This window comes from Arachis hypogaea, chromosome 14, assembly GCF_003086295.3.
Source record: "Arachis hypogaea cultivar Tifrunner chromosome 14, arahy.Tifrunner.gnm2.J5K5, whole genome shotgun sequence".
NCBI lineage: Eukaryota > Viridiplantae > Streptophyta > Magnoliopsida > Fabales > Fabaceae > Arachis > Arachis hypogaea.
In genome coordinates this window covers 132,399,218-132,415,377 of record NC_092049.1, presented here as the reverse complement: position 1 = coordinate 132,415,377, position 16,160 = coordinate 132,399,218, and the positions used below count along the sequence as shown (strand labels likewise).

At 39.4% G+C, this 16,160-nt stretch overlaps 2 protein-coding genes across 2 annotated transcripts; both read right to left on the bottom strand.

The window, feature by feature from the left end:
• Positions 1-2: 2 nt before the first annotated feature.
• On the bottom strand, positions 3-10,384 carry LOC112743231 (wall-associated receptor kinase-like 2). Its single transcript, XM_072215055.1, is given in 7 exon segments — positions 3-385; positions 388-519; positions 522-964; positions 1,013-1,397; positions 1,515-1,965; positions 5,506-5,511; positions 10,001-10,384. Coding segments are annotated over 7 exon segments (2,055 nt in total). The 3' UTR covers positions 3-131.
• On the bottom strand, positions 3,849-4,412 carry LOC114925232 (7-deoxyloganetin glucosyltransferase-like; the record flags this gene model as incomplete). The annotated part of the gene is made up of 1 exon (XM_029292527.2): positions 3,849-4,412. A coding segment is annotated over one exon (564 nt), but the record flags the coding sequence as incomplete, so codon positions are not given.
• Positions 10,385-16,160: the final 5,776 nt, after the last annotated feature.

The window sequence follows — 16,160 nt, the reverse complement described above, 5'->3', positions numbered from 1 at the left end:
TCAAATGATCAAACAAGATGAATGGTAATTCATGGTCTTAGGGAACACACACTTCATGCATATGAAAAATAATGACCAAAAATTGAAACACAAGTCATAACTAACATAGAATCAGTTATTAATATAACATCTCAGAAGGATGAGGACTCCATTTGTAATTGTAATGACAGCAAAATGCTCTCCACTGCATATTCTTGTACTACACTATTGTTGTGTTTATGCAATAATTTTTCATCATTGTTTGTTGATTCAACATGATGATGATCATGGTTATTAACCAACATGGAACTTTGTACCTTCCTCAATGATTCCAACTCAGCTGAAACCTCTTCCATTGTTGGCCTTTTTCTCCCATTTAGCCTCAAACACCTCATTGCAAGATTTGAATTGCAACAATCTCATCCTTCTTAGCTTCCTTCAATACCTTGGGATCCAAGATATCACAAACTTTGTTCTCCTTCATAACAGAAATGAATTCAGCAATCAAATTCTGACCCTCATCTTCTTCTATAAACGAAACGGCTTCTTCCCAGTTATGATTTCAACAAGCACAACTCCAAAACTATACATGTCACTCTTATCCGAAAATTGACTAGATTGGAAATATTCAGGGTCGATGTATCCGAAAGTTCCTCCTATTTGTGTTGTCAAGTGAGTCTTGTCTTGTGGCAATGATCTTGATGTTCCAAAATCAGACACTTTTGCACTATAGTTACTATCTAAGAGTATGTTAGTAGGTTTGATATCTCTATGGAAGATGGGAATTGAAGCTGAAGAATGCATATAAGCCACTGCTCCGGCTACCTCGCATGCGATTCCAAGCCGGCTATCCCATGAAAGTGGTGAAGATGATTCATGGGGTTTGCTATGAATATGTTGTGCAAGTGTTCCATTTGGAATGAACTCATAGACTAGTAATGGTGCTTCTGTCTCAAGACAGAAGCCCAAGAGCTTCACAATGTTCCTGTTATTAGTTAGTTATTACTTGATTGTGATATTTGAGCTTCAATACCTGTGATTAATCTGTGATAAAATGACAACTTCATTGACAAAAGTCTCAATCTGGTTCCTCTCAATCTCCTTAGATCTCTTAACAGCTACTATGGTTCCATCTGGTAGCATTCCTTTGTAGACTTTTCCATATCCACCTTGACCAAGAAACCTGCTCCAGTTGTAGTTATCTGTTGCTCTTTGAAGCTCCTCAGCTGTGAAAAGCTTTATTATTACCTTTTGGGATCCATTTCCATGTGATGATGACACTTTCTCTTGTAACAAGTAGCCACCATTCTGTTTGAATAGCTTTTCCTTGTGAATCCTTTCTCTCTTTTTCTGTATGTATTGGTATAGTTTATAACCCAAGAGAAACAAACAAAGAAAGCCTACACCAATGCCAACACCTGCAAAAATCAAACAATGCTAGTCTTATAACATAAATTATTCATGTAGAAATCAAGATTTCAATGGAAGTATATTTTACTTGAAAAATAGAGAGAGTTTAGATAAAAAAAGAATACCAATTCAAACAACCAATTTGGCAGGAAATTTTTGACCATCAGACTCATCACAATAAATCCCCTTTAAGCTTCCATCAGCAAGGAATTCCTTAGAACAGTTACAATAGAAACTATTTGGATCCTCTTTGCAACTCTTTCCTCTTAGAGGAACCAAGATAGGAGTTAAGGCCAAGAGGGTGAAGCTGCTACTATTTTTACTTTGTGGCTTATTAGCCTCTAACATACTTTGTTCACCAACACCATAAGATTCTCCTATGGACTTCAAGGTGTGACCATAGTTGATCAAATCAACCAATAAGGAAGTGACACCTGTTGAAGTTTGATTTTCTGTTGGACAAGCACATAACAAAGGAACTGTGAGTTCAGCACCAATTGGAAGTCCATTAGGGGGATAGTAATTCTGCCCCATCAATGCTTGGCATGTTGTTAGTCCTTGGTAAGTTGTTTTTACCTATGACACATGAATACAAATACGATACGATACGATACGTAAATACGTGAATTTTTGAAAATAGAAAATACTGAAAATGAAATCAGAAAATGAAAACGTAAACCAAACGGATATACATAGCATACATTCATGAAAGGAAATGAGTCACACATTTAAGAATCAAAATTGAGCCTTTGGTAGCATTATATATGTGGATGATAGATTCTCACCAATTCAAAGACTTGAAAAGAAGATTTTTGAATATTATTCCTAAACTAGAATGAGACTCGCGTAATTCGCGGATGGTAAATTAATGATAGTATATAATAAATATTAAAAATGGCTATGTTTTGTAGAATTAAATTAAATATGTGTGAACTAAAGTTAAATTTGAAAGGTGTTTTGTTTAAAATAATTTATAGTACAAAAGATTTGGATGTTGGAGTTGTATAAAGTGACATTTTTATTTGGTAGGTTAATTTTTGCATTTGTTTTAGTTGATGGATTTAGTCTTCTTACGTGGCGCTCGTCCTCCTTTTTCTTTATTGGTTAGTGTTAGAATTGTTGCTTTCTTCTTTCTGTCGAGGTTCTTGTGAAGACATGTTCTTTATGAATTGTTGAGTTGTATGCACTTTCTATTATGTTGTTTATTCCATCTTTGCATGTATATTTTTATTCCGAAGATGTATATTGAATTTGTATAGTTGTCTTTCTTCTTAATCTCTTGATGTAGTTTTTCAATGACATCTACAAGAAAAAGAACAAAAATGTGTAGATTCTTTTAATAAGTTATTTTTAATAAGAATAATTGAAATAGTATAAAATGAAATTACCTGTTAGTATTTTTCTTTGACCCACTCTGTCAGATAATGTCGCAAGTTATGCAAATTCAAAATAGTCTTGAAAAATGTTTAAAATTGGATCTTTAATTTCTTTCACAACAATTATGAGTAAAAAGTTTGCTTTCATTATACCTTTAATTGGCCTATACAAATAATTTGTATATTTTATTTTTAAATTTTTTTATAGTATAGACTTTTTCTTCCCTGCAGTGTTAGTAAATCATAGTTCATAATTAATTAAAAAAGAATAATGAATAGCATATTAAAAGAAGTATAATTTTAACGATATTAAAATATAATTATATATAAAGTATTATAAAATAATATAAAAAGTATAAAAAACAAAAATAATTAAAGTATTTTTTTGTAAATTCAATTTAAAAATATAATAAATATGTTTGTTTTGTACCTTTTCATCTAATATAATCATTTCTAAGCAAAGAGATTCTTCTTCATTTGTGGGTGTTAATATTTCCCATAGATGAACTACGCGAACTTTGATAAACTAATTGTCTTTTTGTTTGGTGATATTGTCCAAAGAATGATGCTCCATTGAGTAAGTTTGAGATGTTGTGTAGTTCGGAAATAATTTTGTTGTGCTAAATTTGATATCATTTGAAGGAATAGTAATAAGAGACTTATATAAGTAGTTCAAATAGTATGGAATTTGAATATTTGTAACGTAAAATTTATTATGATTAATAATATTATTATTACATTTGTAATATGAATGTTTATTATATTTAATGAGTTATTTATAGAAATTAATAAATTAATTATTGGAGTTATAAATTTATTGTATTATTTATAACGGTGAGATATAATAAATGAGTTAATAGTCAATTTCGTCCCCAAAAGTGTCCTCGATCTCCATTTTCATCCCCGAAAGTCAAAATTAATCAAAAACGTCCTCGAAAGATACTCGTGTTGATCACGTTCATCCTTCCGTCTTTTCGGTTGATGAGATGGCAAACAGCCGCTTACGTGGCACGTTAACTGCCAAGCTGGCCAACGCCAGGGTGTAGGATGTTGTTGCTGACAAGATAAGTTTCGTTTAAGCCATCAAATTAGTCCTTCGAGTTTATAAACCTTAATTTCTTTCCCTTTTTGCCCCTCCATGAGTTCCCTCACAAGCTCCTCAACCTGCTCTCTCTTAACATCACACTCAATCTCCATCCCAATCCCCCATTTCTTGCATGCATAGAAGCTGTTTGTTTGTTGTTCTGCAAAGAAAGGCCAACATGCCATTGGAACTCCCTCACATATGCTCTCCAATGTTGAGTTCCACCCACAATGTATTAGAAATCTGCCAATTGATGCATGACACTGAACTTTCTCTTGTTGGCACCACCCCAATACCAATCCCCTCTCACATCTTTCAATCACATTCACATATTCATCACTTAATTTCCCATCACCATTATTATTATTATCATGCACAAGATTAGGCCTTATGACCCACAAAAAATGGTACTTGCTATTAACCAAACCCCAAGCAAATTCACTTAGTTGCTTTGGTGTCATAATCACTAAGCTACCAAAGTTCACATACACAACAGAACCTCTGTCTCTTTTATCCAACCATTCCAAGCATTTGTTGTCTTCCTTCCACAGATTCAGATCAATCGACTTCAATTGAGTATTTGAGTTTGAGAGCTGTTTGAATAGCATTGATAATGGACCAATGGAGTAGACATTGGAGTATTTGGCTCTGATGGCATCCAAAACCTCTGATTCTAAGTCTTCAAAGGTGTTAAGGATAACCCCTTTGGCATGCATAGCAGTGTTCACTTTTACTATGTTGTAATTGAACATTACATTAGAAGGATTAGTAGTCCTAAGAAATGTGGGAAGGTCTTTTAGTCTTGCTCCTTTCATTGCTGGAATCCAATCAACTTTAGTATCAAGATATCCATCAAGCAGATTCTTCTCATCTGAAAAGAATAAATTTTTATTTTATTCTATTAAAAAATTGTATGATACAAATAAAAACTTGTCAAAATATAATACAAGAGAGTACCTTTCAATGGGAAATAACCTCTTTTCTGAATCTCTTCAAAGTTAATGTATCCCAGCATGCCACAGGCACTGGGAGTGAAAAATACAAAGTGAGGGATGTGGAACTCTTGAGCAACTTTCAAAGTGAACCACATAGCACCATCAGAAACTATGCAAGTAACAGGAGGCACATCATCATGGTTTGGAGAAACAAGGCTCGCAATGAGTTTTCTGAAAGAACACAAGCCTTCAACAGAGAATAAGAACATGAAAAACTCTAACTTCAGCTTCCACAGTGCCCAACTTCCATGCCACCTTCACCCTCCATTCATCATACTCACCTTCAACCTCCATATCAGCTCCTGCATCTTTCTTTGTACCACACACACTCACTGCTTCAAATTCATCATCATCAACCCACTTAAAATAATTGCAGTGACTACCCTTCTGCAATTTCATATGGGAGTAAACAAAAAAATCAGAGAACACCCAACAGAGGATAAGAACATGAAAAAGCTTTAACTTCCTTTACCATCACTCACCCGGTACCTTGGACATGCATGGAACAATCTACTCGGATTCTCCGCTGTCCCAGATTTCTTAATCACAGTCTTCAGCCCACAGAAACATGATCCATCATGAGCATTCACCCTCCTCCTTCGCATCGAAACACTGGATCCATGACTGTCGTGCGATGCATGTGACAAACCGCCACCACAACTACCATCTCCTCTCCCCATCCACGCAGCCAGCCAGGGATTATGCCTCCTAGTTACCTCTACTGCCACCGAAAGTGATCACCTCGAAGTATTTATCGTTTGTTTTGGGATTAGGGTTTATAAACTCGAAGGACTAATTTGATGGCTTAAACGAAACTTATCTTGTCAGCAACAACATCCTACACCCTGGCGTTGGCCAGCTTGGCAGTTAACGTGCCACGTAAGCGACCGTTTGCCATCTCATCAACCGAGAAGACGAAAGGACGAACGTGATCAACACGGGTATCTTTCGAGGACATTTTTGATTAATTTTGACTTTCGGGGATGAAAATGGAGATCGAGCACACTTTCGGGGACGAAATTGACTATTAACTCTATAATAAATATATAGATATGGATTTAATGTGTTTGTAGGTTACAAATTTGATTACAAATTTTTGTATATTTTTTTTTGTTGATTTGGAAATAATAGTTGATTTCGCAAAAATTGAGTGGTTGATTCTAATATTTTGCCAAGTAAACGATGTTGCTGACATGGCATTAGTAGAAAGAAAAAGATGTTTTAAAAGTAATGTGGGTAAACTTATGTATCTACTTTTATATATTAAGAATAGATTGTTTCACATAGAGAATGATTACATACAGAATATAAAGATTATTTACAACCTAATTAAGGAAAGAAAATAACAGGTAATAAAAATTATTCAAAATAAATCTGCACTAAATCTGTCCTAATATAAACAAATCTGTACTAATCTATTCTTAATATATAAAAGTAGATGCATAAGTTTATCAACATTACTTTTAAGACATTTCTTTCCTCCTACTAATGTCATGTCAGCAATATCGTTTACTTGGCAAAATTTTAGAATCAAGCACTCAACTCTTGCCAAATCAATTATTATTTCTAAATCAGCAAATAAATAAAATATAAAAATAAAAAGCTAAAAAATACAATACAATAAATTTGTAACATACAAATACATTGAATTCATATTCCTATATTTATTATATCTTACCTTTATAAACAATACAATAAATTTATAACCCCAACAATTAATTTATTAATGTTTATAAATAACTCACTAAAGTTAATAAACATCCATATTACAAATGTCATAATAATATTATTAATCATAATAAATTTTACGTTATAAGTATTCAAATTTCATACTATTTAAACTACTTATATAAGTCTCTTATCACTATTCCTTCAAATAACATCAAATTTAGCACAAAAAAATTATTTCTGAACTACACATCTCAAACTTACTCAATAGAGCATGATTCGTTCAGAGCAGAATTATTAGAAATCGAATAATTATCAAAGATCTAATGGCCATGTAATGAGAATCTGATGATCAGGTATGACAAAAAAAACTCACAACATGCATCATACATTGATACTTACTTAAATACCATATACCTAATAATGATAACATAAATTGAATATTGGAATAGGAAAAGATCTTCACAATTTTAGCAACTATAAATGAAATTGATGACAAATTTGGATGGAACTATGTTTAGATGGAACTATGTTGAATGTAAAAAGTGTAAGAAGAAAGTATATAAAAAGGAAACAACTACATTTGTGGCACATGTAATCAAACACCACAATATCCAACAATAAAATAACTCTATATACTTTTCATAATCTCATCTATCAAATTATTAGTTACTAACGCAATACTTATTTTAGGTTCAGAATTCAATTAAAGGTTTTAGATCAAAGTGTTACAACAACTTTTGTACTATTTGATGGCGAAGCAAAAAACTTATTGGGCACAACTGCTTCAAATCTAATGACATTTCAGAAAAATAATGACATTGAAGCACCACTACATCAAGAGATTAAGGAGAAAGAAAATCATACAAATTCAAGACACATCTTCGAAAGAAGAACACACATACAATGATGGAACAAACAATACAATAGAAAGTGCATCAAACTCAACAATTCATATAGAACATGCCTTCACAAAAACCTACGACAGAAAGAAGAAAGCAACAACTCTAACAACAACCAATAAAAAAAAGGAAGACGAGCGCCACATAAGAAGACTAAGTCCATCAACTAAGACAAATGTAAAAATCAAACCACCAAATAAAAATGTCACTTTGTACAACTCCAACATCCAAATCTTTTGTATTACAAATTATTTTAAATAAAACACCTTTTAAATTTAACTTTAATTTACACGTATTTAATTTATTTCTACAAAACATAATAATTTTTAATATTTATTATATACTATCATTAATTTACCGCCTCGTGCATCGCGCGGGTATTATTCTAGTTATAGAATAATTACAACACTCCCCCTCAAGCTGGTGAATGTATATCTATCATTCGCAACTTGCAAGTAAGGTCTTTTAAGTGCTCTATGGGAAGTCCCTTAGTGAACATATCTGCCAATTGGAGTCTTGAAGGGATGTACTTGGTGGCTATAAGACCATTATCCAATTTCTCCTTAATGAAATATCGGTCTATTTCTACATGCTTTGTTCGGTCATGTTGAATTGGATTCTATGCAATACTAATGGCAGACTTATTATCACAAACCAGTTCCATAGGAGTATAACCCGTCCTGTTCTTTAGCAATTCTAATCGTCCTCCCCGTGGTAAGATCCTGAAATACACAATGAGTATGAAAAAAGGTTGCAGCACAATTTAAGTCTTTGGTAACCTTATGAATAGACAAGAGGTTAATAGATAATTTTGGAACATGAAGCACATTTTTTAAATGGATAGAAGGTTGAAGGTGGATGTTACCATATCCAGTAATAGGAATATGGGAACCGTTAGCAACAGTGATTTGTTTGTGACCAGATGAATTAGTGTAAGATGAAAAAGAAAGGGAATGAGGTGTCATATGATCTGTAGCACCAGAGTCTACAATCCAGGTACTCTCAGTGCTAGGAGCATTAAAGGATAAGAAGCTAGAACTCTTACCAGTCATGGTTAAAGCACAAGGGCTAGATGTCTTACTAAGTGAGTCCATAAGACCACGTAAATAGTCTAATTCTTCTTTGCTAAGGGCTGGGGCTCCTTTGCAGCTTGTGAGATAGTTTGGCCTTCCACACTTTAAGAGTCAGACAATGTGTAGTTAGCACGTCTTTGTATGGCACCTTTGAATCCTCCAATATGTTCGAGGACCTTCTCCTTTCCATGAAGTCTAAAACATGTGTCCTTAGTGTGACCCATTTTCCTACAATAACTGCACCAGCGATCATCACGGTGAGCCTTTGAGAGAGGCTTTCCATACGAAAGGGATGAACCTTTTAAAGGACCTTTGCCGGTGGCTAGAGCTGAACCATCAACAGAATTTCCTCCTTCCAACATGATTGACCTCCGAGTTTCTTCCCCTCGTACAATATGAAAAACTTCTGAGTGAGAAGGAATTTTTTCTTTACCCAAAATTTAAACCCGAATTGGATCAAATTCAAAGTGCAAGACAGACAGAAATTTAAATATACGTATCCTTTTAATAAATTGTGTCAATGTAGTAGAATCAGGTGTGCACTGCGTAGTCAAATTTTGATACTGATCTAACTCGATCCACAAACGATTCAGCGTCCCATAGTAGTCTGTTATGGAGAGGCTCCATTGCTTGGTATTGAAGATCTTGTTTTCTATTTCATAACATGCTGCAGTATCCTTCTTCATTGAGTATGCCTGACTTAGATTATTCCAAATCTTCTTAGCAGTGGGGAAGAACATATAATTACGGCTGATTTCTAGTGTCATAGAATGCCATAACCAGGTCATGATAAAAGCATCCTCATCATCCCAGGCTTCATATTTGGGGTCTGTCATGGCTGGAGGGTTTCCTTCTAGATGATTTAATTTCTTTCGCCCATTGAGAGTAATGCGAACCAGTTGAGACCATTGGAGGTAGTTGCGCCCATCAAAATGATACGACCCTTGTAACACTGGTAGATCATTGGGGCTGATGAGAGGCGCAGTCTTATCATCCGTCATTGGTAAGAATCGGCAGCAAAAGGAAGACAGAAGAAGAAAAAAGAAAACCGACGATCGTGTCTGGGCAAGCAACGTCGCAATCAAAGAGATCGTGTGCGGAGGGACCGATGGCGAAATCTCCTAGGCTTTGTAGATCAACAAATCCCGCTTCTGATGGTGGTGGTCTCGTTCAGAAACTCACCGGAAAAAAAATTCCGATGGCAGCGTGCAGCAGGGGCAAGGCACCAAACACGTATAGTTGCAGCAATGAAGGCTGCCTGGAAAAATGCTGGAAAAATGCGGAAGCAGAGCCCTCATAATCAGGAGCTCTGATACCAACTTGAAAAGAAGATTTTTGAATATTATTCCTGAATTGTTTCACATAGAGAGTGATTACATACATAATATAAAGATTATTTACAACCTAATTAAGGAAAGAAAATAACAAGTAATAAAAGCTATTCAAAACAAATCTGCACTAAATCTGTCCTAATATAAACAAATCTGTACTAATTATAGAATAATTACAACACAAAGTATGTGTCATTGTTCTTGACAGTGTAAGGAGCATCATGGCTATAGATATTTCCATGACATGAACAGAAAACAGGAACAATGATGGATCTGTTAGAAGGGATTCTTGCATTGTTTGAGAGCTTGTTGATTGATGCTTTAGATTCAAGAAGGTATGCAATGCTTGCAGGGTTATCATAAGGGTGTTTGGACCTAAAAACAATGAATGAAGTGCATGATTTCTTGAGGCCATTGCAAAGATATCCTTTTGGTGTAGAAGGGGTATCGGTGCAATCATAAACTGTTCCATTTAGGTACACTTGTTGGGAATAAAGTGATTCGGGTAACAATAACAAGAAGCATATGTTTATTGAGAGAATGTAGAGATAGTAGGGAATCTCCATTGATGATACCAATTAAGTGTCTATAGTATAGAAGACAAAGACAAAGACATATATACTACTAGATGATGATGATGTTTTTCACTAATAATTAAACTAGAAAGAGACTCGCGGTAAATTAAAGATAGTAAATCATAAATATTAAAAATTGTTATGTTTTGTAAAATTATATTAAATATGTGTAAACTAAAGGGTAAAAAACCGTAATAATCCAAGGGTAGTTTCGCATTACGTAAATAAGCCAAAAGCAAAATCGTTTCAGCAATGAGCCAAGGCATATTTCTATGTAATTCGAACCAGCCTGGTTCGAATTACATTCCTTAGTAAATCGAACCAACTTGGTTCAAATTAGGAGAAGAAAAAGTTGAAGGTAATTCAAACCAAGGTGGTTCGAACTCAAGCTCCACATAATTCGAATAAGGCTAGTTCGAATTATGCCTATTCTAGCAAACCATGTAATTCGAACCAAGCTGGTTCGAATTACACTTCTCGTGGCTCCTTAGTAATTCGAACCGGGCTGGTTCGAATTACTAGTGATTCGGCTATATAAGGAGTTCGAATCAGCCTCATTCGAACTATTCTTTCCTTCCCCTACCCCACCAAATCTCAGAGAAAACGACCCAGATTCTCTACGACGAAGACCTGAACGGAATACTCTGCTGATGGGGGACGATCCGGCACGGTTATATCGCTTGGACGGAGTTGCTCATATAGCCGGGATCATCAACGAGGAGGTTAGTACAGAAAAATCTTCGTGGTAGTGGTATATGTGAGTTAGTGGTTTTGCATGCGGGTTAGATGGTGGTTTATGTAGGTGGTTTATGTTAGTGGTTTATGTTGGTGGTTTATGTTGGTGGTTTATGTTGGTGGTTTATGTTGGTGGTTTATGTTTGTGGTTTATGTTAGTGGTTTATGTTAGCGGTTTGTTTTAGTTGTTTTATGTTAGCTCTTTTTAGTTAGTGGTTTACGTTGGTTTCTTATGTTGGTGGTTTATGTTAGTTGTTTTATGTAAGTGGTTTCTGTTAGTTGTTTTATGTTAGTGGTTTGTGTTAGTTGTTTTATGCTAGCTGTTTTATATTAATGGTTTTGGTTAAGCTGTTTTATGTTAGTGGTTCTACTTAAGTTGTTTTATGTTACCGGTTTAGTTGTGCGGTCTATGGGTTTGTTTTGCATGTGGTTCTTGTTCATGTATTTTTATGCGGTTTAATTTAGTATGATGTGTTGTTGATGATTTATTGTGTTGGTTATGTTTGTCGTTGGTTATTAAGCTGGTTCTAACAATGCGGTGCATTTCATGCGTAGCCTCAGCGATGCATCAAGAGCATGCGGCGGCAGCAGGGCATGCGACTGGATGACAGATACGTTCCGTACTTGCAGATGGCCGGTCTATACCATCTTGCAAGGCTGAACGATAGATGGTTCCGGTTAGACGAGGCCCTTGTCAGTGCATTCGTCGAGCGATGGCGTCCGGAAACGCACACGTTTCATATGCCGTTCGGAGAGTGCACGATCACACTCCAGGACGTGGCATACCAGTTGGGTTTGCCAGTGGACGGGCGTTACGTGAGCGGCTGCCTATCAGAGTTCCATATATACATCCAGGTTGGGCGTCCAGCCTGGGAGTGGTTTCAGGAGTTGCTTGGAGTGATACCTCCTCCTAGCCAGGTTCAGAAGTACGCAGTGAACTGCAGCTGGTTTCAGGAGACTTTTGGTGAGTGCCCTGAGGGAGCCGATCACGAGACTGTGCGCCGATATGCCCGTGCGTACATCATGATGTTGCTGGGCACGCAGCTGTTTGCGGACAAGTCTGGCAACCGCATTCACATCAGATGGCTTCCGTACGTAGCTAGGCTGGAGGAGATGGGTACCTACAGCTGGGGTTCTGCAGCACTGGCATGGTTGTACCGGTGCATGTGTCGAGTGGCGAACAGACATGTTGTCAAGCTAGCGGGCCCACTTCAGCTACTTCAGTCATGGATCTTCTGGCGATTTCCTCGGTTTAGGCCTGCACGGTATGAGACGTTCAGCTGGCCATTGGCCTCGAGGTAGTATAGTAAGCCTTCTTTATTTCAATTTAATATACATTACTCCATGTTTATTAATAATGTATTACATGCCCTAAACACACATTTAAGTAGCCGTAACACATGTTTATGATGCAGGTGGTCTGGGTACAATCCTTCCGGTAGTGAGAAGGGTCCTAGAGTGCAGATGTGGAGGCTGAGGATAGACCGGTTACAGGACAGGGAGGTCAGTACGCTACTTAATAAGTTTCTCTATTTAACCACACTTTATAAGTTGGGTCCATGAGTTGCCCTGACATTGGGGAGTTCTCCGTGCAGTTTATCTGGATGCCGTACAACAGCCCCGACGTAGTTCAGGTTGTGCATCCAGAGGCTTTGGAGCCTCAACATACGGCTTTGTGGCGGTTTGTGACGTCGCTGATCTACTTTGCCGTCATAGAGTGGCATCAGATAGACCGGGTTCTTCCGCAGTTCGGAGGGGTGCAGCCCCGTCCGAATCCCGCCCTGAACATCGACTTTATGATGTCGAAGGACGACAGAGGCGGTGATCAATGGTTTCCGTACCATTTGCAGAAGTGGCATCTATATTGGGACGACCGTGCGGAGACCGTGTTGAGGTTCGATGTTATTGCCGACCCTGGATCGTCGCATGAGTTCCTTGAGTGTTGGAGTCAGCATGGAAAGAGATTCTTGTCTCCGGATATGCACTTGGGGGATCCGAGAGCCGTTTCTATTCCAGTTGAGGCCTCACAGCGGGGTGCTGGGCGAGTTCCTGACATGGATCGTCCTGAGGACGTGCTGGATAGACGGCGGGTTGAGAGGAGAGCTCGTGTCGGGACACGATGGAGCCAGCATGACTGGAGATGGCTTGAGCATGCTATGGACGATGATGACGATGCGGGTCCCGCTGGAGGCGGACGACGAGGCCAGAGAGGGAGACAGAGAGGGCGTGTTGCAGCGGAGCACCCTGGTCGTGACGAGGATGACGATGACGACGATCATCATGGGCCCGTGGGCGGGGATAGTGCAGGGGCAGTAGCAGTTGCAGGTGTTAGTACCCACGATGGCGGACATGGAAGTGAGTGGTATGGGTCAGGTATGGGTGATGGGGCTGACCCTGGTGACGCTCGACTCGGGTCGGGGCCTCTGGGAGATTACTTCGTTGGTGTACCCGCTGATGACCAGCCTCAGCAGGAGGGTACCCCATGGGTTATTCCGGGATCACAGTGGTCAGACTTCCTTGCCTCAGATACGCTTGATGCGGACTTTGGGGGTCAGCAGTTTTTAGAGGAGATTACCACCATCATGCAAGAGGACATGTCGGCCCGGAGACGTGGTCAGACCTTCGGCACGCAGGCACCTTTAGATGTCGATCTGAATGAGCCTCCTACGACATCTGTTGCCGACCATTTTGGTTTGGGAGGTACCCTACCCTCCACCTACACTGCTGCATCACATTCAGTTGCCGAGCCGTCTGTGGCACCCATCCATTGTACGCCACCTGCACAGCTTGCCCCGGATGAGGAGGAGGACGAGATCGAGGACGAGGAGCCGCTTATCCGCAGAGGTCAGAGGACACGGGTACCTCGTCGTTGCTTTACGGGCTCGCATTTGTTTAGATGATTCATGTTTCATGTATGCTGGCCATGTTAACTGTTGTTGTTATCTTAGCTTTATTTCACTTTTGTTGTTTTAATCATGTTGTTGTACTTTGGAAACGGGTGTTTAAAGGTTATATCATTGAATATCAGATTCATTTGTAGTACGCCACAATGTAATATTTTGATTTACTTATTAAAAATTTCATTCACCAGACTTGTAGAAAGACTCAAAGCGAAACCATAACATATTCATTAGTTAACCCACAGCATGCCCAATACAACACACAAAGCTCAACAAGTTACATGAGTGCTTAAATAAAACATCGAAGCGCGAAACTTAAAAAAATAAGTACCAAGACTAAGAACATGGCTACTAATGGCCCCCTGTCTGAGACGATCCAGCTAGCTGTGGGCAATTCCGGCGTGTGTGTCTGGGTTGGCGACATAGGCCACACCTCTTTGGCCGGTTCGGATCCGCCTCGTCCATATTCGTCTGTATCCTAGTGGACCTCGGACGACCCTCTCTCGCACGCCTCTTGTTAGGGTCCGGTATCACAGTGGGCCTGTCGTATGGTGGCCAGAAACCCTCCGGGATCGGAGGTGTGAATCCAATCCGATACACATTGAATACCGAACTAATCCGATAGACGCTGTGAACATAAGAGGTCCAGGTCACTCGTGAGTAGGCACAACATGCAAGTGCGTGCTGACACGGGAAATGAAGTGCCTGAAAGTACCCGCAATCACATGTCTGAGAGGCAAGCGATACTCTGTAGCTACCCAATGAGAAAGAGCCCGTCGGAGTGGTCTCCGCTACGATGAACTCGGAGTTATCCCGGTCATACAAAGTCACCGTGAAGCACCTGTCCGTCTTCAAGTTGGCCTCAATACACTTCACCAAGTACTGACTAAATTGTTGTCCGGTTCCCATCTGGGCCTCAGCCTCTCTCCCCTTGCGAACAAAGAGTTCCGCAAGCCTTCCATATGTTGCCTTCACCAAAGAACATACAGGCAGGTTTCTGACACCCTTCAGGATTGAGTTCACACACTCGGAGATATTCGTCGTCATATGACCGAATCTCCGTCCCTCATCACGATGCTGAGTCCACAAGGAATAATCAATCCGGTTCGCCCACTCACACATCGCCGGGTCTTCGGACCGAAGAATATCAAACCAGCAATCAAACTCAAGCTCGGTCTTGGCATAAGCCGCATTCACTAGAAGCCTTCGTGCGTCTTTTCCCTTGAAGGTAAGGGCAAAATTAGCCGCTACGTATCGAATGCAGAATGCACGGTATGCAGATGGAGGTAACCAACCTCCGTCAGGAGCCTCAAGCGCAGCCTTGATGCCGTTATGCCTGTCCGATATAACCAGAAGACCTGGCTGCGGTGTCACGTGTTGTCAAAGGTGGGAGAGAAAGAATGACCAAGACTCTGCATTCTCACCCTCTACTAGTGCAAATGCAACAGGTAGAATGTTGGCGTTCCCGTCCTGTGCAATCGCGATGAGCAAAGTACCCCCGTACTTCCCATACAGATGGGTGCCGTCAATGCTAACTAGGGGCTTGCAATGGCAAAATGCCTCGATGAGCGGTGGAAATGTCCAGAAAAGTCTGTGGAAAAAAGCTTGAGACTCGTCTACTTGTCCACTAACTCGAACGGGGCTGGTCCGTAGGATTGCAACAGTACCGGGCATCGTCAACTGGACTCCCAACACCCACCTGGGGAGCTCGTTGTATGACTCATCCCAGTCACCGTATATGAGGGCAATAGCCTTCTGCTTCGCCATCCAGACCCTCCTGTAAGTCAGCCTAAACCCGAAGTGTGCTGCCGTGGCATTTAGGAGCACCTTGATGCTGACGGATGCATCAGCCCTAACCATTGGCATAATGAACGCCGAAATCACATGATAATCCAAGCTCCTGTGGTCACTCGAGATGGAGGTCGCAAGACAAGTGTGAGGTCCATTGTACCGTTTGACCTCCCAAATGCCCTTGCGCTGCCGCAGACTCAGTCGAATCAACCATGTGCACCCATTCCCAAAATACTTGCCCACATAACGGCGATGATCAGACTCCACTACCTTGTACTGTACCCCTCGCCGGATGCTGTAAGTCTTCACACTTAACAGGGCCTCATCTTTATCCTGAAATT